The sequence below is a fragment of the Eubalaena glacialis genome, chromosome 17, assembly GCF_028564815.1.
Source record: "Eubalaena glacialis isolate mEubGla1 chromosome 17, mEubGla1.1.hap2.+ XY, whole genome shotgun sequence".
Classification (NCBI taxonomy): domain Eukaryota; kingdom Metazoa; phylum Chordata; class Mammalia; order Artiodactyla; family Balaenidae; genus Eubalaena; species Eubalaena glacialis.
In genome coordinates, this window is record NC_083732.1 from 43,256,285 (window position 1) to 43,283,556 (window position 27,272).

Genomic DNA, 27,272 nt, shown 5'->3' on the forward strand with positions numbered 1-27,272 from the left:
AGCAGGATGAGTAGAATTTTCTTGATTGTAGGTATATTTTTTAATTTTTATTATTTTTTATTTTTTAAATGACCAATATGGTAATGAACAGGATTTGTATGGTCAGCTTCTCTTCTTTCTTAAAACTTGAGATAAAAATTATTTTAGCTGTAACCTAAAGACTAAAATTAAAGTCTTTAAAAAATGGCAGATGTTAATAGCAACATATACTAATTTAATTTGCTGTATTGATGCTGGTCTCTTAGGGAAGTTTGATAAGCTTTCTTTTGTCCTAACTCAGAAAAGTATATGTTAGAGTTCTGGAATATGTCTTTAGCCAAGAATTTTATCCACTTAAATATGTTTTTTAACTTATATAAAGCAAAAAAGAGTGTGTGTAACTATAGTGAGCAATAAAATTTTGTTCATATTATCTGATGTTTGCTAAAAGAAAAATAAAAGATGAATGATTAAATCAACATTTGTTCAAATTGTTATTTTTTAATAATTTTAGAATTTAGAAGTAGAGAAAACTTTTGTTTTAGAATTTTATTCAGCCTTTATTTTGTCCTCATATATAATTGAAAGTAATAGTCACAGATTCTATTATTTATAACATTTATATTATTTTATTATTTTAAAATAATGAAAGGCAAATTAATTAGAAAAATATCTAAAACTCTTGGGTGTTAAAGAAGAAAAGAAAAATGAATAAACATTTGCGTGTAAGAATATGAAGCAGTAAGAAGGAAATCTGTGCAAATTAGTGCTGCCACATATTTGTTAATACATTGTCTTGGTATAGTTTGTCATGAACTAGCTGAAGGACAGTTTTTTTCTGAAAATTTAGTTTGTAATTTCATACTGTTTTTACTTTTACTGAACAAATGAGAGAGAGATGTTTCTTCATGTCCGTGTGTTTTTACATACATTGATTCTTCTAAGTCTTGTTTGAAATATATCTTTCTCTATCTTATGGAAAAAGTAGAACTCACAGGGTTTCTAATTCATTTTTTAAAGTAAGTTTTAGAAACATCTGTTCTTGTTCTTTACCCCATCTTTTTCCCTCCTGTAAGGCCTTTGGACTGACATTTGGAGTTGGGTGCAACCTGCTTCACCTAGCTTACTGTCCTGGTCTCAGCTTAAATAGCACCAACCTAGGTAAGCTCCCCAGAGTTCTCCTACCTGGGCTGGGTTAGGTACCCCACTTGATGCATGTTGCTTTCTAGTAACTATACACTTATAATTAGTTATTTACATTTAGTTGTTTATTATTATGATTGTTGTTATTATTTCCCCTTAGTCTTTAAGTGCTTAGAAACAAGGACTTGCTGATTACTATTAAAATATCTAGCAGATTGCTTGGCCTATATATTAAGTGCTTAATGTTTGTTGATAGTTGTAAGATCAGCTGAGAGGATAGGATATGACTGAGGAGTTTCATTAGGCTAATGGGCCGTTAGGAATAGAACAAGATAGTGGCTTAGAATTCTGCTTGCTCACAGAAGGGCTGCTTTCTAATTTATATTACCCTTGGATGAATTCTTAAGTCTTCTGGTTAGTTGAAAGGAAGAATGGAACCCAAGAGAGCTTTCTTTTTTCTTAACTTCTGATAGTGTGTTACAGTTAATTTACCTTCATGTGTCAATTAGGACAATTTGATTTTAATGAATCTAAAAAATATAATGGTCCTCTAAAATAAGTATACAGACCAAAAAAAAAAAAAAAAAAAAAGAAAAGAAAACCTTGGTTAATATGCTGACCAGGAAGAAGTTTACAGTTGTCTTATTTCAGTGTAATCAGGATGACTAGTATACCTTACTGAAACAAATTACTTTCTTTGTACAAGCCTGCTGAATTTATTATTTTTCTGAACAGGAATGACTTATAATCTTTCTCCTGATTTTGCTTAAAATACCAACCTCTGCCTTCTGTAAGGACTAAATAAGTCCACTTATATAAAGAATTTAGTACACTGCCTGACACAGTAAATTCTCAGTAAAGGTAGTTATGTTTTCTTTTGTACAGCTTCACATAGACATTTAAATCAAGATCTTCACCTTTTGTTAAATCTAAAGTGTGCAAGCACTACTCTTGGAACTGATAGAAGGTGCTAACATATGCCTGTTGCACCAAGGACTTGTCTCCCTGCTGTGTGTTAGGTTGAAGTAGTGATGGATAAGGAAGAGGATAGTGGAGCTAAGGTCCAGCAGGGGTTGGTATGCCCAATACCCTGTTTTCATAGATAATGGGGATGAGACTTGAAGAGGTTAAGAATGAATAACTTGCTAAACCATACGGCTAGTAAATGGCAAGGCTGACTATAGAAGGCAGGCCTTTGAGAATCCAAAACCCTTTAAATCAAAACTTCCATTTCCATATTTAAACAGAAAACCAAGAGAAATACAATACCCTTGTTTATTACAGAAGAGAGAATTTCTACAGTAGATTTCTAGTACATGAAGCATCTGCTTATGTTTGGAAACTTTTACCTTGGGGCTATGTGTGCCCCACGTCTCAGACCACATTTTAATCACAAAATAAGCTTGCCAAAACAAATCAAATAAGTGTATTGGTTTCTGCCATAACCTGTATTTATGAACTACAGTTTTCCATGCATTTTTGTAGCATTCAAAGCCTTTTTAATTTGTCATAGGGACCCCTATAAGAGTAGGAATTACCCAGGTTCTCTGTATTATATAGTATTAATAAATGGAACAAGCCCTCTCTGTGTTAATAAAATTAGTGATTTTTTTTACTTTAAGGTCCTTGAGATTCTAGAATGCTACATAGTTTAGCATTCTTATAGCACTTTATACTTCCACAGTAGTTTACAGCCATTAGTTAGATATTTCTCACACATCTCAGTGGAATAGTTTGGTATTCTGTCTTGTTTTACTGATGACAAGACAGATATAGCTTAGTTTGACTGACTTACTTAAGTTTCCATAATAAGTCAATTGCTCCGTTTGGATTAACATTCAATTTAAGGTTCCTTGTCCTGTGCTGAATTCACAGGATGATGCTGTCTCAAAACCTGGTGATTTTTCATCAGATTATCCTGCCAAATAGATTGACTTCTGGTTGCTAGGAAAGCTCTGGATGCTGACATTCCACAAAGCTAACACATACAGCAAAGAGATTAGCAACGCTTTCAGCTGGGCATCCATAGGGAATGCATTTAAGATGCAGGTCAAAACTCAAAACATTGAAATGGTAAACCCCATCTCCTTTTTTACTTTTCTCTTCCTATGTCTTCATAAAGCTGGACGTGTGCCACAGCCTGACCCTGCCCAACTCTCATTTCCCCCCTCACATCCTAAATTATGGTTCATCCCATCTAATGTACCTATGAGATCAGGTTCTAGTCACAATCTTACTCACATTATGCTTTATCATTTCCTCTCTATCCCTTTTTCTCTTTCACCTAGAATAGTACAGAAGCCTCATAATTGCTGTCCCTCCTCCAGTCTTAACTCTCATAAACTCTCCATGCTGCTGTGAACTGCCAGAAATGCAAATCTGGCTACTGTTTTCCCTACCTAAACTTTCCAGTGGCTCCCCATTCCTATGGGATGAAGTCCACATTCCTTATTGTGGCGTTTAAAGGAGGTCCTTCACAACTGGTCCTACATACCTCTCCAGCATCAACTTCCATCACTCCTTTCTATAGACTTACGCACTAGAATTATTTATATTCCCCATGGCCCTGTGTATTTCATGCCATGAACATTTTTTTCATGCTCCTTTTTAAATTCTTTCCCCCCTCACATTTATTTCATCAACTAGTTAGTCCTTTTTTTTAAAATGGCACAACTTTTTTTTTTTTTAACTTTGGATTTATTTATTTATTTATGGCTGCGTTGGGTCTTCGTTTCTGTGCGAGGGCTCTCTCCAGTTGCGGCAAGTGGGGGCCACTCCTCATCGCGGTGCGCGGGCCTCTCACCATCGCGGCCTCTCCTGTGGCGGAGCACAGGCTCCAGACGCACAGGCTCAGCAATTGTGGCTCACGGGCCCAGCCGCTCCGCGGCATGCGGGATCCTCCCAGACCAGGGCTCGAACCCGTGTGCCCTGCACCGGCAGGCAGACTCCCAACCACTGCGCCACCAGGGAAGCCCAGTTAGTCCTTTTAAACACATTATGACTGGACTCAGCAGTCAACAGCAGGAAATCTTCCTTGAACCAACAAAATCAGGTTCTTTGCCACTTTGTGTATTTATTTAAATTAGCATTTATTATATTGAAATGTTGGCTTCATGAAAGAAATGACCTATCTTGTTCCTTACTGTGTCCCCCATGCCACAGTGCTATAATGCTGCCTAGGCATGTAATGGGCACTTGATAAATATGTGATTATTGTAATATTTGCAGCATATACATATACCAAAGCATTATGTTGTACACCTTAAACTAATACAATGTTAACTGGAAAAAACTGGAGGCATCTAGTGTTAATATCACGCATCCTGTTGCTAGTCTACTGGCTCACTTCACTAGTGTGAATTAACAGTTGAGCCTGTAGCTTCTCCCACTTCTGTGGGATTTTTTCCTTAAGCATCTCAATTCTGGGACAGGCATAGCACCAGACACAAAAGCAACAGACCTACACAGATGGTTTAACCAGCTTCTATAATTACCTAAGGTCAAAGTCTATATGAGTCCTCGTTGGTCTTTTTCTCTGATTGAACCCTGATACAGAATTTGCTGTTATAACAAATTATCTAAACCATGTAATGGGCTTTGGGACTGGGCCTCAGGTGTAAGTAAGAAAGGCCTTGAAGAGATTGTTAGCAGGAGCCTGTTGTCAGTCCAGGAGGCTGTTGGTGAGGGTTTAAAGGAATATGAGGAAAATGTTATTGGAACCTGGAAGAAAGGTGACTTCTCTTACATAGTAGAAGAAAGTTTAGCAGTGATGCCAGCAGCATTAACATGGAAAATAAGAACTATATCTCATCAACTGGATGATCTACCTAAGGAACTATCTGGATTCTTCTAGCTGCCTATAGTAAATGACGGGGGAAAGGCAAGCAAGAGGACAAATTATTAAATATAAATGAGCCATGAATTTTGGGGTTTGAAAAACAAAACAAAACTTTCTCATTCCTAGCCTCTCCAGACAGTAAATGATGCTAAAATTAAGGAATGAATTCCAGATAAGGAACTGTCACGAAAATGAACTCCAAAGATGAAGCCAAAGGCATGACTGTAAAACGCTTTGTTAAGACCTCAGGAAGATTAAAGACATTTTCTAAACAACAGATGAGAGAGCTTCTAAAATTCTTAAGGCTATTGTCCCACAGTAGTTTCACATGGGAACCCAAAATAGAGAAGGGCTATTGCAAAGAGATTTTTGGGTGTTGCTTTTGTCTGATGGAGTGAATTATGAACTGTTTCAAGGCAAACATACAAAGTTTTTAAAGGGATTGTATCAGTTTGGGTCAAAAGCGACAGTATAAAGTGAAAAGACGAACCCTCATACATTGCTGGTAGGAATATAAACTGATGCAGCCACTTTGGGAAACAGTCTGGCAGTTCCTCAGAGGGTACCATATGACCTCTCCTATATATATGCCCAAGAGAATTGTACACAAATGTTCATAGCATTGTTTGTAATAGCCAAAAAGTAGAAACAATTTAAATGTAAGTCAACTGATAAGTGGATAAATATAGTATAGCCATATGATTGAATATTTTAAGGCAATAAAAAGGACTGAAGTACTGGTACATGCTATAACATGGATGAACCTTGACAACATTATGTTGAATAAAAGACACATATTATATGATTCATCTATATAAAATGTCCAGAATAGGCAAATCTATAGAGACAGAAAGGAGAGTAGTGGTTACTAGGGCTGGGTGGATGGGAAAGTGATTGCTAAAGGATCCAGGGTTTATTTTTGGAGTAATAAGAATATTCTAAAACTGATTGTGGTGATGGTTGAACAACTTGGTGAATATACTTAAACCAGTGAATTATACATTTAAAAGGCTGAATTGTATGATATGTGAATTATAATGCAAAGTTGTTACCAAAAAAGAAAAAAATGAAGAGAGGCCTTTGGACTCTTCTATGGACAGGAAGCAGTCTGAGGAAATTCAGCAAACATGGGCTGTGTTTTATGGAAAGAGAAAGACAATTCAAGAGCCCAGAAAGGGGAACCAAGAGCTAGTCCCAGGCAGTAGGACTGAACACTAATCAAGGAACTGACAACATATATCTAGCTGGGTTCCAGAATTGCTATGATCCAGTGGCTGCTTTGTGCCTCTAATTTTCTACTTTTTTGGGTGCAACTGTCTATTGCCTGTTCCATGTTTCACCAGTTGTTAAATTCTGGGTATGTGGGGACAGATATCTTGTCTCTTTAGCTCATAGGTCTTCAGATCAAGATGAACTGTACTTGAGCTGGACTTAAGGAACTGCCCCTGAGAAGCCACATTCACTTTGTACCTGATTTAGATGACAAGATTTTGGGATCTGATGCTCTAAATAACTGAAACTTTTGGGGAGGTGGGCTCTTGGTAGAAGGCAACTCTATTTTGTGTGTTGGAGGAATGTATGTAACTCATGGCCAGGGGATAGACTGTTGTGGGTTTTAAGACATGTCTACTTACCATCAAGAGGTTGGGTCTAATTCTTCTTCCTTTGAATGAATATGGGCTGGCCTCAGTGACTTGTTTCTAATGAATAGAATGTGGCAGAAGTGATGCTGCATGACTTCTGAAGCTAGGGCAATATAACTTCTGCTCCACTTTCTCTCTTGGGATGCTCTCCATTAGAATCAAGCCACTGTGTTGGGAGGAAGCTCAGGCCACATAGGAGAGGCTACAGGTAGGTGTTCTGGCTAACTGCCCTAAAGTTCCAGCCAACAACCAGCACCTACCACCAGATATGGGTGAATGAGCCTTTAATTTCTGCCCCAGACCCCAGCTGTCACCAAGAGGAACATTGACAAGCTGTCCCCATTGAGCCCTGCCTAAATTGTAATTTGTGAATAAAATAAATGTTTTAAGCCATTAAGTTTCACAGTAGTTTGTTACTCAGCAATAAATAACTGGAAAAGGCAGTATTAATAGGATTGATTGCATATTGGAAGTAAGACAGGAGGAGGAATTAAGAATGTTTACCAGATTTTCTATGTTAAGCAAATTAATAAAAAAGCAGTATTCGATTGTGGTGGCTTCTTTACCCATTTAAAGCAGGAAGAAATCACCAGTGTTTAGATAGTGTCAGCTGGGGTACAGGCCATACAGCGTTACTTTAGAGGAGATGAGTGTCCATGAGACTTTTTTTAAAAATAGAGAACCAAAGCTTTATGATCACTTTGTTTAGATAGTAACAGCATGATTGTTCTTAGGAAACTAAAACAATATCAAAAGACATTGGAAGATAGGTTTGGAAGAGATAAAAAGAGCAGTGATTAAGTAGCTGAAAAATTATTTTATCATTCTAGCAATTGGAAATCTATTAATCAGCACCTCTTTTTTTTGATATTGATGTTCATTATAATAGCCTGTTATAAATTTAATGATTCTTCTTTAGGACTTTGGCACTTGCTTTGCCCTCTTATTGGAAAAGCTCCTGTCTCTAATAGTACCCTCGCAGTAAAGCCTTCTCAGGTCATCCTAAAATTGCAAACTCCTCACTCCCACACTTCCTAGTTTTTTTAACCTGTTTTTATTATTTTTTCCTAAACACCCAATGCCATCTAATGTACTAAGTTTACTTATTTATCTTGCTTGCTTTTCTCCCCCTTCTAGAATGTAATTTCATTGAGAGAGGGGTTTTTGTCATTTTAATTCACTCCTCTATCCCCAGTGCCTGGAACAGTGTCGCACATAGTAGCTACTCCTAAATGTTTGCTGAATGAATGAATAAAGGGATTTGTGAATTACAAAGGAAGATGGAATTGTGTTCTGACTACTTTCATTGTGGAATACATTTTACAGTATTCATGTTTTTGAAAATCAGCAGTCTAAATGTGATATATATATGTAGCCCAAATGGGGTTCTAATCAAATATCATTGGCTTCATCTCCTCTCCCTTACTCTTTTGTCTTTGTCCGAATCTTTCACTTGGAAATTTTCAAATATTATACAAAATATAATAAGAATAGTATAATCAACCCCTATGTACCCATTACTGAGCATCAATAATTACCAATGTTTGGTCAATCTTATTTGATCTGTTTCTTCCACCCACGTTTCTGCCCTGCTTATTTAAAAAAAAAATTCAAGACATCATGGCTTTTCACTTGAAAATTCAGATGCATTTCTAAATGTTAGGTACATTTAAAAAAATACTACCACCATGTAATTATTACATATAACAGAATTAGCAATTCCTATCATCTAATACCCAGTCCATGATCAAATTTCCTCAATCAACTTAGAAATATTTTTATTCAAATAAGGATCCAAACAAGATTCACAGATTGCATTTGACTGTTATTTTTCTTAAGTCTCATTTCATAACAGTTTCCCCTTCTTTTTATTAATGACATTGATTTGTTGGTTAAACATTGTGTCATTTGCCTTGCAGAATTTCCCATGTTCTAGATTTGGCTGACTGCTTGTCTGAGATTAATTTAGCTTGTTTTCTAGTCCTCATATTTTCTGTAAATGGTATTTAGATATAGAAACATGATTAAACTCAGATTCAGTTTTTAGGCAAGAATATTTTATAGGTGGCGCTGTGTAATTTTTATTGCATGACATCATGAGACTTAAAAACAATATATGATTGTCTCAATTTTAGTGGTGCTAAAATTGATTAGTAGGTTAAGTTATTAGCCTGATTTCTTACTCGCAAATTTCCTCATCAACCTTTCACCTAATGCTTTTAGCACCCAATTGTGATCTTTACATATATCCATTATTTCATTAGATTTACCAAAATGGTGATTTTTTCTAAATCTATTTTTTTCTTCCTCATTTATTGGCTTCTGTTTTTCTATGAGTAAGAACTTTATTAGGTTATACCAAAATGCAGTTTGTACTGGAAAAGCAGAATAAATGCTTCATTTTTTTTCCTTTATCATTTTTCAGTCTTTTGAGTTGGTTCCCTAGCAAGTCCCAAGGTAGTCAATGGGTTTCTTTTATTTTTATAATACCATTATGAATTCTTAGATTTTAATTATTTTGATGTTTCGGTCCACTCATCATTCTTTCTGATTCTCAAATATTCCCATTTTAGACTAGTGGGAGCCCTTAGAAGTGGCTTCTGTGTCCTTTGATGTGATCTCATTAGTCCTTGGTAACTTCTTTGCCTCTGGCACAAGATATTCTAGGCTCATCTTGTACATTTCCTGCCCCAAACCTGGAATCAGTTATTTTCCCTCCGTACCTTTTACACAGGAAACTATCTAATGCCTCCCACCTTCAACATGGTAGATCTCAGAATGTTTTTGTTTCCATGACACACCAATTCTGCAATTAGAGGTTCTAAAGATGTGTAATAAGGAAGCTATCTCTCTTCCAAGCCCATGGCTGAAAGGTTGTTAATAAGAGCACTGAAGGGCGGTAAAAGCACTAAAATCGTTACCTTAAATGGAAAGAACATGACAAAGATGCCCTCAATGTTAGAAAAACTGCCTGGCTTGAAGACTCTAGACCTTCAGAATAACCGAATCCCCAAAGTGTGCCCAGAGATAAGCACCTTGACCCAGGTGAGGAACAGCATTATCTTTTTCAATTGAGGATGGAAAATAGGAAGAGAGAAAAGAGTTGAGAAAACAAGAAGCCTTCAATCTCTGGAGACTTAGCTCCCTGGAGACTTCATGTGGATGGTTGCTGGAAAGGGATCAGAAGGCTTTCTCCCTTAGTGAATTACATATGGTAGGGAGAGAAGATGTTTCAACTTATCCACGTGTTCTGTGACCCACATTTAGAATCAGAGGGTTAGGTCTCTGCCACACTCATCTTTCTGGAGGCTGTCATCTGGAAAGGGGTTGGGAGCCTGGATCTACTTGTCTACCTTGGGGGCTCCATCTGGAAGTGGGTTTGAGGATCCTGGAGATGCTGTTCACCCTGGGGACTATCCTGAAGCTTTTACATATGGAATGAAGAGATATTTCTGATGTAAGAAGGGAGTTCTTTTCAATTTCCTAGAGCAGGCTGAACATTGAAATGGAGTGTTGGCAGGAAATGGGAAGGAGGGAACATTCATTTCTTCTGAAGTAGTCTTTAAAAGAAGGTTAGTATTTTAAATAAAGAATATCCTTATAAAGAGCAACAGAATGAATCCCAGATGCTTGTGTTAAACATTTCTGCTGAACAATGTGAAACTCCAGCTGCTAAAATCTTGAGGTTGGGAGAAGGCAAGGGATATTAACTTTGCAGTTTTCTTTTTGTTCACTTCTAAACTGTCATCAGCACTGAAACAACCTATAACCAGCCAAGTCATTGTAGTTCATTATAGTTCATTACTTTTGAGTTCAGAGTTACAAAAAAAAAAAAACAAAAACAAAACTCTATTTTCTTACCTTCACCTACCTCATTTCCTCTTAGGTTTCCAAAATTATTTGAGTTTGTAGTCTGTGGCCATATCTTTCCAAGAAATACGGTAATACTCAAAAACTCCCCCTTTAATAATAACTTCCAAAAGTGCATTTGTAGAACAGATTTGGACTTTTTTTTCCCTGAATTTTATTTATTTATTTTTATACAGCAGGTTCTTATTAGTTATCTATTTTATACATATTAGTGTATATATGTCGATCCCAATCTCCCACCACCACCACTCCCCACTGCTTTCCCCCTTTGGTGTCCATAAGTTTGTTCTCTACATCTGTGTCTCTATTTCTGCCTTGCAAACCAGTTCATCTGTACCAGTTTTCTAGATTCCACATATATGTGTTAATATATGATATTTGTTTTTCTCTTTCTGACTTACTTCACTCTGTATGACAGTCTCTAGGTCCATCCATGTCTCTACAAATGACCCAATTTCATTCCTTTTTATGGCTGAATAATATTCCATTGTATATATGTACCACATCTTTATCCATTCGTCTGTCGATGGGCATTTAGGTTGCTTCCATGACCTGGCTATTGTAAATAGTGCTGCAATGAACATTAGGGTTTATGTGTCTTTTTGAATTATGTTTTTCTCAGGGTATATGCTCAGGAGTGGGATTGCTGGGTCATATGGTAGTTCTATTTTTAGCTTTTAAAGGAACTTCCATACTGTTCTACACAGTGGCTGTATTGGTTTACATTCCCACTAACAGTGCAAGAGGGTTCCCTTTTCTCCACACCCTCTCCAGCAATTATTGTTTCTAGATATTTTGGTGATGCCCATTCTAACCGGTGTTAGGTGATACCTCATTGTAGTTTTGATTTGCATTCCTCTAATAATTAGTGATGTTGAGCAGCTTTTCATGTGCCTCTTGGCCATCTGTATGTCTTCTTTGGAGAAATGTCTATTTAGGTCTTCTGCCCATTTTTTGATTGGGTTGTTTGTTTTTTTAATATTGAGCAGCATGAGCTGTTTATATATTTTGGAGATTAATCCTTTGTTGATTCATTTGCAAATATTTTCTCCCATTCTGAAGGTTGTATTTTCGTCTTGTTTATGGTTTTCTTTGCTGTGCAAAAGCTTTTAAGTTTTATTAGGTCCCTTTTGTTTTTATTTCCATTACCCTAGGAGGTGGGTCAAAAAAGATCTTGCATGATTTATGTCAAAGACTGTTCTTCCTATGTTTTCCTCTAAGAGTTTTATAGTGTCCGGTCTTACATTTAGGTCTTTAATTCATTTTGAGTTTATTTTTGTGTATGGTGTTAGGGTGTTCATTCTTTCACATGTAGCTGTCCAGTTTTCCCAGCACCACTTATTGAAGAGACTGTCCTTTCTCCATTGTATATGCTTGCCTGCTTTGTCATAGATTAGTTGACCATAGGTGCATGGGTTTACCTCTGGGCTTTCTACCCTGTTCCATTGATCTATATTTCTATTTTTGTACTGGTACCATATTGTCTTGATTACTGTAGCTTTGCAGTATAGTCTGAAGTCAGGGAGCCTGATTCCTCCAGCTCCATTTTGTTCCCTCAAGATTGCTTTGGCTATTTGGAGTCTTTTGTGTCTCCATACAAATTTTAAGATTTTTTGTTCTAGTTCTGTAAAAAATGCCATTGGTAATTCGATAGGGATTGCACTGAAACTGTAGATTGCTTTGGGTAGAATAGTCATTTTCACAATATTGATTCTTCCAATCTAAGAACATGGTATATCTCTCCATCTGTTTGTGTCATTTTGATTTCTTTCATCAGTGTCCTATAGTTGTCTGAGTACAGGTCTTTTACCTCCTTAGGTAGGTTTATTCCTAGGTATTTTATTCTTTCTGCTGTAGTGGTGAATGGGATTGTTTCCTTAATTTCTCTTTCTGATCTTTCTTTGTTAGTGTATAAGAATGCAGGAGATTTCTGTGCATTAATTTTGTATCCTGAAACTCTACCAAATTCATTGATTAGCTCTAGTAGTTTTCTGATGGCATCTTTAGGATTCTCTATGTATAGTATCATGTCATCTGCAAACAGTGACAGTTTTATTTCTTCTTTTCCAATTTGTATTCCTTTTATTTCTTTTTCTTCTCTGATTGCTGTGGCTAGGACTTCCAAAACTATGTTGAATAATAGTGGTGAGAGTGGACATCCTTGGGATTTGGACTTTTCTAATGAGACAGAAGAGTTTCTTTGCAAAGGAATTTAAAATTTGACTGAACCAAGAGCCAATTCTCCACCTCTGCTTGAATTTTTTTCCATTAAAGTAACAGTGCATTGTTTTAAGAAAATCAAATAATATAAAAGGTTTATAATAAAAAGTAACTCTCTTCTGATCCACTCCCCCTCACCCACAATTTTGACCTCTATTTATAACCACTTTTAATTCTTTTGTTTTCTTGATTTGTCCATTTTAGATATCATGCTTCATCTTCCAAATATATTTATATTAATATGTTTAGTTTCTCCATAGTTATCTTTTAAATTTAATATTATTACCCCTTTGTTTCTTTTTTTAAGTTAATTTTTATTGGAGTATAGTTGATTTACAGTGTTGTGTTATTTTCTGCTGACAGCAAAGTTAATCAGTTATACATATACATATACCCACTCTTTTTTAGATTCTTTTCCCATCTAGGTCATTACAGAGTATCAAGTAGAGTTCCCTGTGCTATACTGTAGGTTTTTATTAGTTATCTGTTTTACATATAGTAGTGTTATGTGTCAATCCCAATCTCCCAGCCTTTGTTTCTTTTTTTTTTAAATGAAGGAGATTATTATTATTATTATTATTATTATTTTAAATTTATGGCTGTGTTGGGTCTTCGTTTCTGTGCGAGGGCTTTCTCTAGTTGTGGCAAGCGGGGGCCATTCTTCATCGCGGTGCGCGGGCCTCTCTTGTTGGGGAGCACAGGCTCCAGACCCGCAGGCTCAGTAATTGTGACTCACGGGCCCAGTTGCTCCGCGGCATGTGGGATCCTCTCAGACCAGGGCTCGAACCCGTGTCCCCTGCATTGGCAGGCAGATTCTCAACCACTGTGCCACCAGGGAAACCCCTGTTTCTTTTTTCATCAACTACAATCTCTTTTTATTCCCCACTTGGTAAGATGGCAATGTTGGCATCTGTAATCCACTTTCAGCTCTCCTTCCCTCGTCCTCTTCACAAATTATAAACCTCTTACTTTTATGAGATGTATAGTATTTATAATCTATTCAGTTATCACCATGATTAAATCTTTGTCTCATGGAGAATTCTAAAATTCTAAAACGTATACTGTTAATAAGTAAATATCATTTATATGGAACCAATTAATGTACTATGATTATATTTTCTTCCTCATATACCATTTTTGTTCCCTTGGAGTTTCTAATTGTCTTTCACTTTTTCTTGTGCCTTTTGCCTTTATCATGGCCTCATTTTATTTTAAACGTGATCATATTACATACCCTATCAAACGTGCTTTTTCCTTGAGTAACTTCCTTCCAGGAGCCTCTGTCCTCCTGCCCCAATTTAAGCTGATTACTATCTAGGTTTGCTGGATACTGTCAGCCCGGATATCCCTTTGCGGCTCCTGAATTGGACCCACTGTTTCCTGGAACCATGTTTTCCCTCTTTTTTGGTTTACTTTTTTGGTTTACTTATTTTGTAGAAATAACTCTCCAGATAGCACCCTAGTCTAGGTATGTGGTAATTAAATTTTTTGAACTCTTGCATATCTGAAAACATGTGTATCCTTCTCTCCGTTTGATAGTTGTTTAGTAAAAAAATTACAGATTGTAAAATATACTCCCTCAGGAAAAAAAGCCGAAGAGTCTGATCATTATTACTTTGTCTTCTTGTGGCTCCCGCATTACTCTCCTCCTCATCCTTTGACTATTTAGGAGAGACCCTAAATTTTGACTTCCCAATTCAATTTCCTTAAACAGGGTGTTGGCTCAGCTCAGCCCTTACTTTGAAAGAAGAAGTCACATTTTACTTTTAAAGAAGAATTCAACTGATTAGAAACTAGGCTTCTTGTGGTCTATCTTTAAAGTGCTTTACAAGTCAGACTCAGGCTAATGGCATTATTGTTTCACTGCTATGAACTAGCAATTTTTTTCATGTAGAGTCTCCAATGTTGTGGAGTTTTGAAAAAAATCTATTTTCCCTTTATAATGGGAGTTCTAGAAGCACCTTGAATAAAATGTGCTAGAAACCCTCAAAAGATAGATAGAGATTATTTACATAGTTCAGAAATACTGCTCATTCTCCCAGTTGCTAAGAGAAAGGAAGACAAAACTTTCAGAAAAGAGAGAGCTTAGAGAGCTGCAAAGAGCGCTGGAAGAGTGTCTGCAAGTCCTGATACTTCAACCTGTTCAGCCACTCACCAACTAAACATAAGATATTTAATCTCACTGGGTCTCAATTTCTGCCTTCATTTATTCAAAGCCACACTTAAGTATTGAGCACCATCTGTGTCTCAGGTAATTTGGCAATTAAAAAAAGAAAAAAACAGATGAATATACCTGCTTTCATGGAGCTATGTTCTAGTCAAAAGAGATGAAAGAAAGAAACATGCAAAACAAGTGGGATGTGAGGTAGTATTAGTGCTAAGGAGAAAAATATAGCAGATAAAGCAGGCAGGGTGCATTGTGGCATTCAGCTGAAATGCTGCCAAGTGTCCTTGTGGTCTTCATATCTTGGTGATACTTATGTCATTGTTCAAAGATGATCATAATTCTTATTCTAACAATTTTCTATAAAATCCCCGAATGTGTTTTTTTAAAGTTAGTTTGAATTCTTTCTTGTGGTGCTACAGGTCATGCTTTTAATAATGATTGAAACTCCCCCTATCTATTTTTTTTTTCTTTTGGGTCTATACTGTGCTTGACTTTTGGGTTAGTCTTTCTTTTATCATCATAGGAAGTCCAGTTTGCCCCAATATACTGATTTTTGGGGTTATATTTGCCACAGAATGCACAGCATTAAAATAGTCTTGATGTTTAACTTCCTAAAACAAAAGTAATAATTACAAAATTTTTGCACTCACAAAATGGTATCAAATAGAATAACAGCATCCACCATATACTGAGAGCCAGACACAATGCTAGGAACTCTTTGTTCATTTTCAAGGAAGTTATAATTATCACTCTCATATGGTTAATAAAATTTATGATCCAGAAAGGTTAAGTCATTTGCCAAGGTCAACCAGTGAATACATGTATAAAATGAGGTCTCTTTTGCGGTTGTTTTCAGCTCTATTGTCTTATTATTCTATACACTTAGTGTGAAATTCACCAGGGTGTGTTGTTCAATTTACAGTTCCTGAAAACAAAAATTGGATTGCCTAAAGGTGGCAGGTTTGAACAATACATGAATTGTTCCCACTCTCCGTTTGTTTACATATCCATTCTTTTGACAAATATTTACCATTCATCTTCTTGTGTCTATGGTGGTCCTGAGGATAGAGATGTGAAAAAAAAAAATAAGGTCTTTGTCTTCATTTGGGAATTAAATGTTAATATATGTAAGCTCAATACCTGACATTGAAACTTTGAAATAAATTAGAGTTGCTATTGTAGTCTAACTAGCAACATGAAACTTTGAAATAAATTAGAGTGGCTATTGTGGTCTAACTAGCAACAATGATAAAACGGAAGGAGATTCTTTAGAGAATACAGATTCTATTCTTTTTTTCTTTGCTATTTTGACTAATGAAACTGGAAATTTTCAATCACTTCTAATGACATGAAAAAAATGGATTAATGTCCTATAATTTATGGTGAATACATTTGGCCTAGGACTAATGAAGTGCTGGTATATCAACAATTTTCAAAGATGCCCTTTATTATAACTCTTGAGGGTGGAGACCTTGTCTTGTCCCTAGTGCCTGGCACTTAGTAAACCATTGAATGTCAATTTGAGTGGAATGGGATGTAAGCCATTTTCAAAGTCCAACTTAATCAAACACAGAGCTATCATGATAGGTTTAAAATCTCCAAAGAAACAAATAGCCATTATCTCTAATTGTGTACAGCATTGTTGATATGCATCATAAAGTCCAATGGTAGTACAGCAATGTTCACCTTAAGTGGTTCACACGTGTGGCTGCCCAGGACAAAGATGTGGTCTGCCATAGCTTTTTATTTGACCATAAACAATTGACAGTAAATAAAGGCAACTCTAAGCAGAGTTGGGTAGTTTGTAAATTGTTATTGCGTCCCTAGTCTCTCCTTTTCATACTTTTACTGTCCTTTTGGATTACCCCCTAACCCAATCACCCCCCTCCCTTCCTCCTTCCCTTCCTGCCTTCCTTCTTTCCTATGTTTAACAAATAGTTATTGTGCCTGCTAGTAGTAGACTAGCACTCTGCTAGATGCTGATAATACAAAAAGGAATGAAAACATCATGTGTCTCTACTCTCAGGTTTACTGGGGAAAGGTAATCAAATATACAAATACATGTAAAATTATAATTGCGAAAAGTGTCATGAAGAAGAATTATATTGTGTTATGAGGAGTTGTAGTCAGAGAAATCAGGGAAGGTAGACCTGAGAAGTGCAACTGAGGTAAGATCTGAAGGATGGGAGTTATGCAGAGAAACACAAGAGGAAAAGCATATGCAACAACTTTCCCTATCTCTCCCTCCTTGGGCATTCTGGGTCTCACTAAGTCTGGCAGAACAGAAAGGATCTGACATCGTTTGTACTGTTTGTCAGCATCAAGCCTGTCCTTTCTCCTGTCCCATCCACTGGAAATGCGCTCTTCCTCCATCAAGTAGGTAATGCCTCCTGTTTTCTAAACCTGGCTTTGCTATAAAAACAGGGCTTTCTCATACCTGTTTATTGTATCCTGTCCTGGCACACAGGCACCTAGTGAATTCCTTCTCTCTACACTACTTTCATTCCTCCTTTGCCTCTGCTTGTATGCCCAAGCCTGCATTAAGCCTCTTGAACCCCTACTGGAACTTCTGCTTCTTCCTCTAGCTGTCAGATGTCTAGAGGACCCCCAACCCTCTTCTCTCACTTGCCAACTGAGCACATAATCTCTCTGTGCCTCCCTTGACTTATCTCATATATAGTGTCTTAACCATGTTGGTTACTCAGAAAATTTTAGCCTCTACCCCGATTCAAACATCCAAATGCTTAGTTCGTCCAAACACTTGAAAGTTTTACATTTTACTTGAATGAGTTTTGTGTTGCAATTCCCCTTTTCCAAGATTTGGAACTCTTATCCTTGCTTCTTTAGTCTTTCCTTTAGAAGCTTCTGACAGGATGCTAAAAGGTAATGCCTTGTTAATGCTTTTGCTGTGAATGCCAGAGATTCCTTCTAATATTGCTGAGTAGGAAGTGCCAATTTCATGACACTGGGATTAATTTTGGGCTCTAAGGGAACAGGTCTTAGAGGTCACAGGGATTCTCTAGAGATTAGATGGACCTTGAAACTATTTCCAGTGAAAGTATGATTGTTTTGAGAAATCTGACTTGATGTATTGGGTTGGCCAAACAGCTCGTTCATTTTTTTTTTTGTAAGATGACTCTAGTAGCACTTAGTTATCTTTAACTTCATTCAAAACAACTTTGTTAGACTGTATTGTGGCAGCTGTAATAGCGTGCATTTAAAAAAAAAAAAAAAAACTTATCAAAAGTGGTGAATTTTTACCCGCAGAATGGGAGAAAATATTTGCAAACGAATCAATGGACAAAGGATTAATCTCCAAAATATATAAACAGCTCATGCTGCTCAATATTAAAAAAAAAACAAATAACCCAATCAAATAATGGGCAGAAGACCTAAATAGACATTTCTCCAAAGAAGACATACAGATGGCCAAGAGGCACATGAAAAGCTGCTCAACATCACTAACTATTAGAGAAATGCAAATCAAAACTACAATGGGGTATCACCTAATACCAGTTAGAATGGGCATCATCAGAAAATCTACAAACTATGGCAACATATGTATATGTGTAACTGATTCACTTTGTTGTAAAGCAGAAGCTAGCACACCATTGTAAAGCAATTATACTTCAATAAAGATGTTTAAAAAAAAAAAAAAAAAAAAAAAAAAAAAAGAAAATCTACAAACAACAAATGCTGGAGAGGGTGTGGAGAAAAGGGTACCCTCCAGCACTGTTGGTGGGAATGTAAATTGATACAGCCACTATGGAGAACAGTAGGGAGGTTCCTTAAAAAACTAAAAATAGAATTACCATATGACCCAGCAATCCCACTACTGGGCATATACCCAGAGAAAACCATAATTCAAAAAGACACATGCACCCAAATGTTCATTGCAGCACTATTTACAATAGCCAGGTCATGGAAGCAACCTAAATGCCCATCGACAGACGAATGGATAAAGAAGTTGTGGTACATATATACAATAGAATATTACTCAGCCATAAAAAGGAACGAAATTGGGGCATTTGTGGAGATGTGGATGGACCTAGAGACTGTCATACAGAGTGAAGTAAGTCAGAAAGAGAAAAACAAATATCGTATATTAACGCATATATGTGGAATCTAGAAAAATGGTACAGATGAACTGGTTTGCAAGGCAGAAATAGAGACACAGATGTAGAGAATAAATGTATGGACACCAAAGGGGGAAAGCGGGGGGTGGGGTGGTGGTGGTGGTGGTGGTGGTGGGATGAATTGGGAGATTGGGATTGACATATATACACTAATATGTATAAAATAGATAAGTAATAAGAAACTACTGTATAAAAAATTAAATTTTAAAAATTGGTGAATTTTTGTATAGCTATTTAAATATTGAAGATGGAAGAAAAAAGCAACACTTTCAGCATACTATGCTTTATTATTTCAAGAAAGGTAAAAATGTAACTGAAACACAAAAAAAGATATGTGCAGTGTATGGTGAAGGTGCTGTGACTGATCGAACGTGTCAAAAGTGGTTTGCGAAGTTTCGTGCTGGAGATTTCTTGCTGGATGACGCTCCACAGTCAGGTAGACCAGTTGAAGTTGATAGTGATCAAATCAAGACATTAATTGAGAACAATCAATGTTAAACCACATGGGAGATAGCCGACATACTCAAAATATCCAAATCAAGCGTTGAAAATCATTTGCACCAGCTTGGTTATGTTAATTGCTTGATGTTTGGTTTACACATAAGCAAAAAAAACCTTCTTGACCGTATTTTTGCATGCGATTTTCTACTTAAACATAATGAAAATATTCCGTTTTTAAAACAAATTGTGATGGGTGATGAAAAGTGGATACTATACAATAATGTGGAACGGAAGAGATTGTGGGGCAAGTGAGATGAACCACCATCAACCACACCAAAGGCTGGTCTTCATCCAAAGAAGGTGATGTTGTGTATATGGTGGAATTGGAAGGGAGTCCTCTATTATGAGCTCCTTCCGGAAAACCAAACAAGTAATTCCAAGAAGTGCTCCCAATTAGACCAACTGAAAGCAGCACTTGACGAAAAGCATCTGGAATTAGTAAACAGAAAACGCATAATCGTCCATCAGGAAACGCAAGACTGCATGTGTCTTTGATGACCAGGCAAAAACTGTTACAGCTTGGCTGGGAAGTTCTGATTCATCCGCTGTATTCACCAGTTATTGCACCTGCGGATTTCCATTTATTTCAGTCTTTACAAAATTCCTCTTACGGAAAAAATTTCAATTCCCTGGAAGACTGTAAAATGTACCTGGAACAGTTCTTTGCTCAAAAAGATAAAAAGTTTTGTTAAGACGGAATTATGAAGTTGCCTGAAAAATGGAAGAAGGTAGTGGAATAAAACTATGAATACGTTGTTCAGTAAAGTGCTCGGTGAAAATGACAAATGTCTTTTATTTTTACTTAAAAACCGAAGGAACTTTTTGGCCAACCCAATATTAAGAATTAAGAAGTTACTGAAAAATTAAATAATAGTTTTGAAATTAGCCAAGTTATTCAAATAAATTCTTTCAGGACCAGCTGGACTCAGAAGATGCATTTGGCAACTGTACTGCACTGCAGTGCTAGATTCCTAAAAAAACGGCATTTATAAGAATAAGCATGTAGAAAACAAACTATGGTTACCAGGGGGTGAGGGGGGGAGAGATAAGTTGGGAGATTAGGATTGACATATACACGCTAGTATATATAAAATAGATAACTAATAAGGACCTGCTGTATAGCACAGGGAACTCTACTCAATACTCTGTAATGGCCTATATGGGAAAAGAATCTAAAAGAGTGGATGTATGTATATGTATAACATTCACTTTGCTGTACACATGAAACTAACACAACATTGTAAATCAACTATACTCCAATAAAAAATTTTTAAAAATTGTCCATTAAAAAAAAAAAGAATTAGCAGAATGAGCCCTAATTCTGCCCTGTCCCACATACCTTGGCCATATACATAACTAATTTAAAAATGTAAAAGTCTTATTTTTCTTTTATTAATTTGATTCAATTATTTTTATTAACTAGTTTACAGAATGTGACACTATGTTATGTACTATTTAGGTACAGTGAATGGAAATATTCACTGTCCTTTAAGGAATTTAAGGATTAATATTTCAAATACCAGCTCAAACATATTTGTACATGTTACAGGTGAATGATTTAATAATTTGTTCCAAAATGGTATCACCAAGCCATAATTTAGTTTAGAAAGACTTCCCAATAAAAATGGACATTTGAGCTGGTATATTTTTACATGAAAAAAAAATTTTTTTTGTCCAAGTTAGTCATGGATATCATTTTAAAAATCAAATAAGTAATTGAAAGACATAATAAATAGCATAGAGTTTTCTAGTGATAATTAATAGCTACAAGCACAGCATAATTAAATGTTAGGAGAGGTTGCCTGGCCCAAGTTCTAGGCATACATATGATAGGCATCACATTGTATTGATTATAGGGTTATTGAGAACGAGCAGATGGTTAGAATAAAGAAGGCATGCAGCCCATTAGAAGGAAGTGAATCCAGCTGGGTAGATTGGCACTGACTGAGCTCAATAGATACTTGATTTTGAAGAAAGACAAATGTGGAGCCATAATGAGTATCTTCACAGTTTGAACCATCAGCTTATTAAAGAAATGATCTAAGCAGACAGCATTCAACTAATATTTATTGAACAGCTATTGTATTCCAGACACTATTTTTTGAGTGCTGGATGAATTACAGAGACCCTATCATTGGAAAATTTCCAACTTTATAGTAAAGGTAAGATATATACATGAGTCACTATAATACAAAGCAGAAGATAATAATTGGCCATAGAAAGTACACAGTGTTATGCAACTACAAAAGGAGGATGGCTTCCTGGAGAAGGTGAAATATGCCAAGGGGGAGTATTAAACACAGAAATCCATTATAATAATTGGAGAACCAAGGTATAGTGATAGTTTAATGGAAAGAGAATCCTGAGCACATTGTCACTGTAGAAATAATAAAAAAAAATTTCCAGCAAAATTAACTGATTAACAGAAAGTCATTATTCCTGTGGCCAACAGAATAACAGAGATAATTTTCTCTTTCCTGAAAATGTCATTCAAAAGTGGCTGTGAATTTAGAAATCTTTGGAAAAAGGAGTTAGAAATCATTAAGAAAACAGGTTTAAAAATTGAAAACTGAGTCGAAGTGTCAACATATATACTATATGAAGCATTCCTAGCATCATGTATGTCTAACATCTTGTTCCATGGTCTTCTCCGGAGTCTAAAAGTTTATAGTTAGCATTTCATAATATCCACTATTTGCCAGGTACTTCATTATATTGTCTCTAATCCTTAAGGCAGCCCTGAGAAGTTGATGCTAGTATCTCCATTTAAAAAAAAAGAAAGGGAGACAGGAATTTGAGTGACTTTCTTGAGATCCCATAGTGAGTACATTGCATAGCAGATGGTCTCCAAAGCCTGTGCTTTTGCCTACTGCAAAATACTGACTAAATGGTGTAACTCACAGAACAAGAATATTTAAAATGAGAAATCCATATATTGCATACAATTCTATTGTGTGTGTGTAATGGGTGTATGTGTGTATGAATGAATGTATATATTACGTGCATATATATGATCATTCTAAGCAACAATAAATTCTTTTTAAAAATAGTTTAAAGTAAATAGTGTAATGTAGAAATTAGGAGTATAGGCCATTGAGTGAAGCTATGTTATTTCACCATAAATCACAGCCTATACCTCAGATCTCTTTTCTGTAAATTGGGGGTACCTTGAAGTCCACCTGAGGCAATGTACAAGGTTGCATGGCACAGTATTTGGCACATATTAAATTCTATTTAAATGTTAGTCATTAGTATTAATAAGTTAATCAGTACTTTTTCTTTTCAAACTTCTTATCCTCTTCTCTCTTTATCCAAAGATTGCTACCCATTAAATCTAGAGTCTATAACCCAAAGGCATCAATGGACACTGACATGCTTACCTCATATCCAAGATGTAAGAGGAAACACACATGTCCATTTCAAGGCAGGCTACAGACAGGTTATAACTTAGAGGTATGAGTAGGCCAATGCAATTAAATAAATCAAATCAAATTTAGGACGAGTTGGGATACACAGACACTATTTGGGACAATCATACAAAGATGTGGAAGAGGCTACAGGGAGCCAAGAAACATTTAGGACATACTAAGTAGGGAAATTCCTCATGGACTGATTATTTGGGCAACTCTTTATATGTAATCCAATAGGACAGGTAAAAGGAGTTTAAATGATAAGATAGCCCATTCTTTACATTCTTAAGTTAGGTAATGCTACAGGCAGGCAGTAATGAGGACTAGTGTTAGGGTAATTGCAATGAGAGTTGAAAAGGATGCATCTAAGAGGCATTTTGAGAATAGGACTTGGTTACTGATTGAATTTAGGTGGCAAGAGAGAAGTTCTAGGTGATTCCAAAGTTTGGCTACCATATTATTATGAGAAAGATGAGTGCATTAGCCAAAGTGGGAAGGGGAAAAACAGATCTCATTTGTCCACTGACATTGTCCAGTTTAGAGTCTGAATTTAGAGTGACATCATCACATCCACTTATGTCTTTTGAGCCAACACCAACAAGATGAAATTTTTACAGGGATAACTGTAAATTCCTAAATTTAAGTTAAGAAAAGCATTCAATTGCACAAGTTCAGGATGTGAGTTATCTCCTTGACAGTAGGTTTTTCTTGGCCACAGACAAAATTAATTATGCACCAACAATGTGCCCCATTTCTGAAAGAGTGCATGTTGCAGCCATGTTAGGCTGCAACAGAAGTGTAGTCATCTGCCTGAGGCAGATTCCATGGTCCCAACAGTTCTATGCTATGAGATCACATTTCCTGTCTCACTCTAGGTACCATGTTTCTAGAGAGGAGTACTTAGAAAAATTAGAGTGTAACCAGGATGGTAAAGGGTCTGGAAATTATGTCCTGAGGGAAATGGTTAAGGAAGAATGGAACAAATTCAGGGGGAATATGACAGCAATGTTCAAATATTTTAAAGACTGTTATGTGGGAGAGAGGCAGGGGAATAAAACTATCTTTTATGATTCCTATGGGAAGAATTGGATAGAAGTTACAGAGTGCCTAAAGAAACACACACACACACACACACACACACACACAGTCATAAATAAAACTGCCTAACAAGATAAAAGAGCCACCCATTACTAAGTGTGCTCATGAAGAAGGTATATAGTTGCTCACTTGCATTTTGTATGTTGCACTGGGTGACTTATGAAAGTTCTTTCTGATTGTAAGATGCTATAATTCCCTGGGTCATGGGTCCATGAGAAACCATTTAGTAGCAATGGTGTCTTTCAATCTATGGCAATGTGCTAGTTTCCAAAGGACAGAAGAGTTACACTCTGAGAATACCAACAGAACTTCACTATAGATAATTACTGAAGTCTTGTAAGTTTTAAGCTTATCAGGTGGTTGTCTCTCATATGACTAAAACTTCCCTCAGGAACTACCCATAACCAAGGAGAGTTACTAACCACACACAGCTGTGCTCTTTCTGGATGCCTTCTATTTATGAAACCCTTTGTGAGTAAAACACCATTTGGAACAGCCTTGTCAAGGCATCCTAAATAGCTCAGCTCAAATGTCACCTCCTCAGAGAGGTCTTCCCTAATGACTCAATCTGACGCTGAGTCACTTTTTATCCAACTATCCTGTTTACTTTCCTTTAAATATAGCACTTAACACTAAGAGCTATTATTTGTTACTTATTTTGTTGTCTCTCTCACTTCCCAACAAATAAACACTAAGAGAGAGGGATCTTGTGTGTCTTTTTCACTCTAGCATTCAGAATAGTACCAAGCACACAACAGACATAAATATGATTGTATTAATGAAACATTTAGGTTGGGTCTTGAGGTATTTCTGAAAGGTAACTCAGTCCTTGCTACAGTGTCTCTGGACCTTTCTGTATTTTTATGTAATTTAGGGTGAAGCTCTAACATATTTGCCATGATGACAGAGTGTAATCATCTGGTCTTTAAGATACCTCTATGAATTTAAAGGCCATCAATGAATTTTCTTTTATTTATTCTGTTCTATCAAGAATAATCCCAGTTCCATTCACTTCATCTTAGTTTTAACTTTGAAATCCTTTAAACGTTAAGGTTTTCGGTTGAACCCTCTTTATTTTCTACGTGTCATATTCTTGGTTGTGGAGCTCAAAATTTACATGGCAGCATTTTCAAGCCAAAGGGGCATGTAGTTAATGTGTCACCCAGAGAAAATGCCTTCTTGAGTTACCCATTTTATATCATCATCTTGGGAGCTAAATTGAATCAGAAAACCAGATGTGGCTGTTGGCCACCCTACTACATTTCTCTAGATTGCTCTTCAAAATTACCTTCCCTCAAAGCTCTTACATCTCCTCCTCCAAGTAGATGGCTTTGTTTCACATTTCATTAAGAAAACAGACACTGTCAGTCAGGAACTCCCTCATCTTTCAGTCGTCAAATCTATCCACTGCCCTGATCTGCACTTCTCTACCTTCGTTCTTACTTCCCAAATGAAAAGTCCCTGCTCTTATCCAAGGCTATCACCCATTTGTATTTTGGATCCTATCCTTGCTCGTCTAGTAAAGGATTTTGATTCTGCAATTATCCCTGTCCTTATATCATTAGTTTCTCACTATCTACAAGATTATTTTCATCAGCATATAAATAAACTGTACTATATTTTATTTTAAACAAAATACAAACAAACCCTCCAGCTCCCTCCTAATTTTCTAGTGTCCCTTCATAACAAAAGTTTTTTAAAGAATTGTATTTTAGTCATTGTCTTCACTTTCTCACATTTTCTCCACAGCATACTTCAGTTTCCTCCTCAGCACTTCACCCCTGTTATCAAGGTCACCAACAACTTTCATGTTGCTAAGTCCAGTGGTTACTTGTATGCTTTTATTTTACTTAACCTTCCTTTGGGATTTGACTCGAATCTTCCTCCTTAAAATAGGGGTGTGTTGTGGACCCCTGGATTAGAGGATCTAGAGGATCTTTCTAACTCCTTTTATGTATGGTCCTTCCTATGTCTGACCAATCTGACATTAGTAGGTACATAGGGCAGATCTTCCCTACCCTACCATATCATGTCAATAGTTTCTCTTATGAACTTTGTGATCACAGAGTGATGTTAAAGGCCACCCTCCCACCCACCTGCATCCATGTATTATAGAAGTCTTATTGGCCTAAGTGAAAAAGCTCATTTGGGATTAGTATGACAGAAGGACCTCAGATCTTCAGCTAATTTCTGATTTCAGGAAATTAGCCCCTTTGCTGAGTTTTTAATGTTAGGATACTCCTGAGTTGCTCAAGTAACTTATGAATGGATCATTAATTGTGTTTTTAAATACCTGTGAAATGGTTTGTAATACAATTTTAATGAAGTTAAGTACTGTAATTGAGAATTAAATTGTGCTTAAATTAACATAAAGTGTTTGAACATGAATTCAAATGACCTTTATTTATATAGATAATTTTAGGTACATGTGAAATAATTAAGATTATGTTGATTTTTTTAGGTTATATGTATCTCAGCAAAGGGGCTTAATTATTTCTTTTTTCTCATGTAAGGTGCATAATGTATGAGTTCATTAAATCTCTATATGTTTGCAGTTGACAGCACTAAATCTGGGAAACAACCTTTTAGAAGAAGTTCCAGAAGAGATGAAATACCTTACATCCTTGAAGAAGCTCCATTTATTTGGAAATAAGATTCATAGATTTGCATCTGGAGTATGTGGTTAGTCAAAGAAGAGCATAATTATAGTGTCAAACTTAATTTCCTTATATTGAACAATTTGAAACTAAAGTGAAAAAGGAATTTTACGTTTTAATCTTTTTGGTTGGAGATATTTACACTTGAAATTAGGGAATTTGGGGAACAACTTTTTTTCCGACTACCATATTATATATTTCTTTACATATAGATCTAAGAAAATAAATAAGCATTAGTGTTAGTAAATTTTCCCCTTTTCAGAATCAGTGTACATTTAGACTCTCAAATCTGGGCACCCTTTCTCTGGGCCAGAGAGAAAACTAGTTGAAAATCAAATCAAGAAAAGCTCTACACAGCTCTCCTTGTTCTTTACACCTTTTACACTGTCTAAAACGCTAAGTCACAATCTTTGCTCAAGATGTTAAGCTTAAATCAACTTGGGGAGAATTTTAAAGAAAAGATAGGAGATTCAATAAATGGCCTTTTTTTCTTTGTGTTTCCCTTAAGCTAATAATTTCTCCATTTAATATGACATTTTTCCTATTTAATATAGGTAGAGTATGCTTAAGGACAGAACACATGACAGAGATCCAGATAATTTTTATAGGT

The 27,272-nt window shown here is 36.1% G+C and overlaps 1 protein-coding gene across 2 annotated transcripts in view; it reads left to right on the forward strand.

Moving 5' to 3' along the window:
* The first annotated feature begins 9,465 nt into the window (after positions 1-9,465).
* LRRC69 (leucine rich repeat containing 69) overlaps positions 9,466-27,272 on the forward strand; it is a 98,186-nt gene continuing 80,379 nt past the window's right edge. Inside the window, exons 1-2 of one of the 2 annotated variants that reach the window (XM_061172104.1) lie at positions 9,466-9,648; positions 26,561-26,687. In XM_061172104.1, coding sequence (XP_061028087.1) covers positions 9,466-9,648; positions 26,561-26,687 — 310 coding nt within the window. The remainder of the gene's footprint in view (positions 9,649-26,560; positions 26,688-27,272) is intronic. The other variant, XM_061172105.1, reaches the window with a different exon arrangement.